The sequence below is a fragment of the Austrofundulus limnaeus genome, unplaced genomic scaffold (assembly GCF_001266775.1).
Source record: "Austrofundulus limnaeus strain Quisiro unplaced genomic scaffold, Austrofundulus_limnaeus-1.0 Scaffold982, whole genome shotgun sequence".
Lineage (NCBI taxonomy): Eukaryota > Metazoa > Chordata > Actinopteri > Cyprinodontiformes > Rivulidae > Austrofundulus > Austrofundulus limnaeus.
Window position 1 is genome coordinate 22,583 of NW_013953384.1, and position 1,571 is coordinate 24,153.

At 45.7% G+C, this 1,571-nt stretch overlaps 1 protein-coding gene across 1 annotated transcript in view; it reads right to left on the bottom strand.

Annotated features, from left to right (window-relative positions):
• Positions 1-1,571, bottom strand: part of cep43 (centrosomal protein 43) — a 13,169-nt gene that overhangs the window by 2,237 nt on the left and 9,361 nt on the right. The window contains exons 10-12 of the mRNA XM_014029984.1: positions 1,257-1,313; positions 904-978; positions 141-206 (exon numbers count right to left, since the gene is read on the bottom strand). Of these exons, the coding sequence (XP_013885438.1) occupies positions 141-206; positions 904-978; positions 1,257-1,313 (198 nt within the window). The remainder of the gene's footprint in view (positions 1-140; positions 207-903; positions 979-1,256; positions 1,314-1,571) is intronic.

A 1,571-nucleotide genomic window follows, 5' to 3' on the forward strand; every position in this document is an offset into this window, starting at 1 on the left:
TTCCTTCCTAATAATAACTTTAATTCAATTAACTTTAATTCGTCAGAATAATGAAGAAGAATCTGGCGATAAATTAATGGAAATAAAGAAAACCTGAATTAAACGAGCCTGAACCACCCACAGGTCCACCTGCAGCTCACCTGAGCTCTGAGCTGGGTTCAGAACCAGGATCGTCTCGGTCCGGGTCTCCAGCCAGCACAGACAGACTGACACCGAGAGGAGGAACCAGAACACAACAGTCAGTGCTGCTGAGTGGAAAACGCTGAGTCATGATTTAAAAACATGCAGACTGTTCAGTTTTCTCTTCTCTTTAAACCAGAGAGGTTCTGGTTCCACTCAGACCCAAGACACGCTTTCTCTGCCTGCGTTACAGTTTCCTGTGGCTGACCTGGGTCAGTGAACGCATCACACAGATAAAACTAACTTTACCTGAGAGCAGAGTTACAGTTTCCTGTGGCTGANACTAACTTTACCTGAGAGCAGAGTTACAGTTTCCTGTGGCTGACCTGGGTCAGTGAACGCATCACACAGATAAAACTAACTTTTCCTGACAGCAGAGTTACAGTTTCCTGTGGCTGACCTGGGTCAGTGAACGCATCACACCGATAATACTAACTTTACCTGAGAGCAGAGTTACATTCTCCTGAGGCTGACCTGGGTCAGTGAATGCATCTGTATCTGACATGGGTCAGTGAACGCATCACACAGATAAAACTAACTTTACCTGACAGCAGAGTTACAGTTTCCAGTGGCTAACCTGGGTCAGTGAACGCATCACACAGAGAAAAACTACCTGATCTGCTTTCATTCAATCAAAAGACGGATATAAATGATTCTCTAAACAAAGCCGGCGCCTTAATGAGACCCCCGACCCGTCTGATTGGACGGAGCATGCAGACTCACTCGCTGAGGCTTTTGCCTCGTCTTATTGTGGGGACGAGCGGACCAGGTGGACTGTCTTCCCTCTGAGGGACAAGGCTACAGGGTGAGGACAGGACAAAGAAGACAGGGGACATGAGAAGACCAGAACAGAAGAGTAGGAAAGTTATGGAGACATTCTGGGGACAGTAAAAGACAAAGTGTGGATCAGAGTGAAGGTGAAGAGGAAGAGGAGAACTAAAACAGGAGGAAGCTGCAGTCTTTCCTCATCAGGAACAAATCTTCTACATTTCTGTGTAATTTATCTGTTTCCTCCTCCACACTGACCTGCCTGCGTCAGGACTTTTATTTTGACGGGGCTTTCCTGCGATACTCACTGCTTCGGTCCACGTGTCCTCTCTGACGACGGCTCGTCTCTGAGCGCGGGGTTCTGACTGCAGAGGCAGCAGAGACACAGAGAACATTCAGAACCGATCGGGTTCATATCCCAACACCCAGCTGCTGGTTCTGAGGACCGGTTCTGCTCTGGGTTCAGTCTGTGGAGCAGGATCCTCCTGAGTCTTTTTAAACCTCATCATTTATTTCATAAATGCTGAAGAAATCTGTTTCTTTCAGGCAGTTTGAAATGTTTTTAAACATTTTATTAAGAAATTTAAATGAAAAATGTTGAAAATTTCAGCAATTTTTAATAT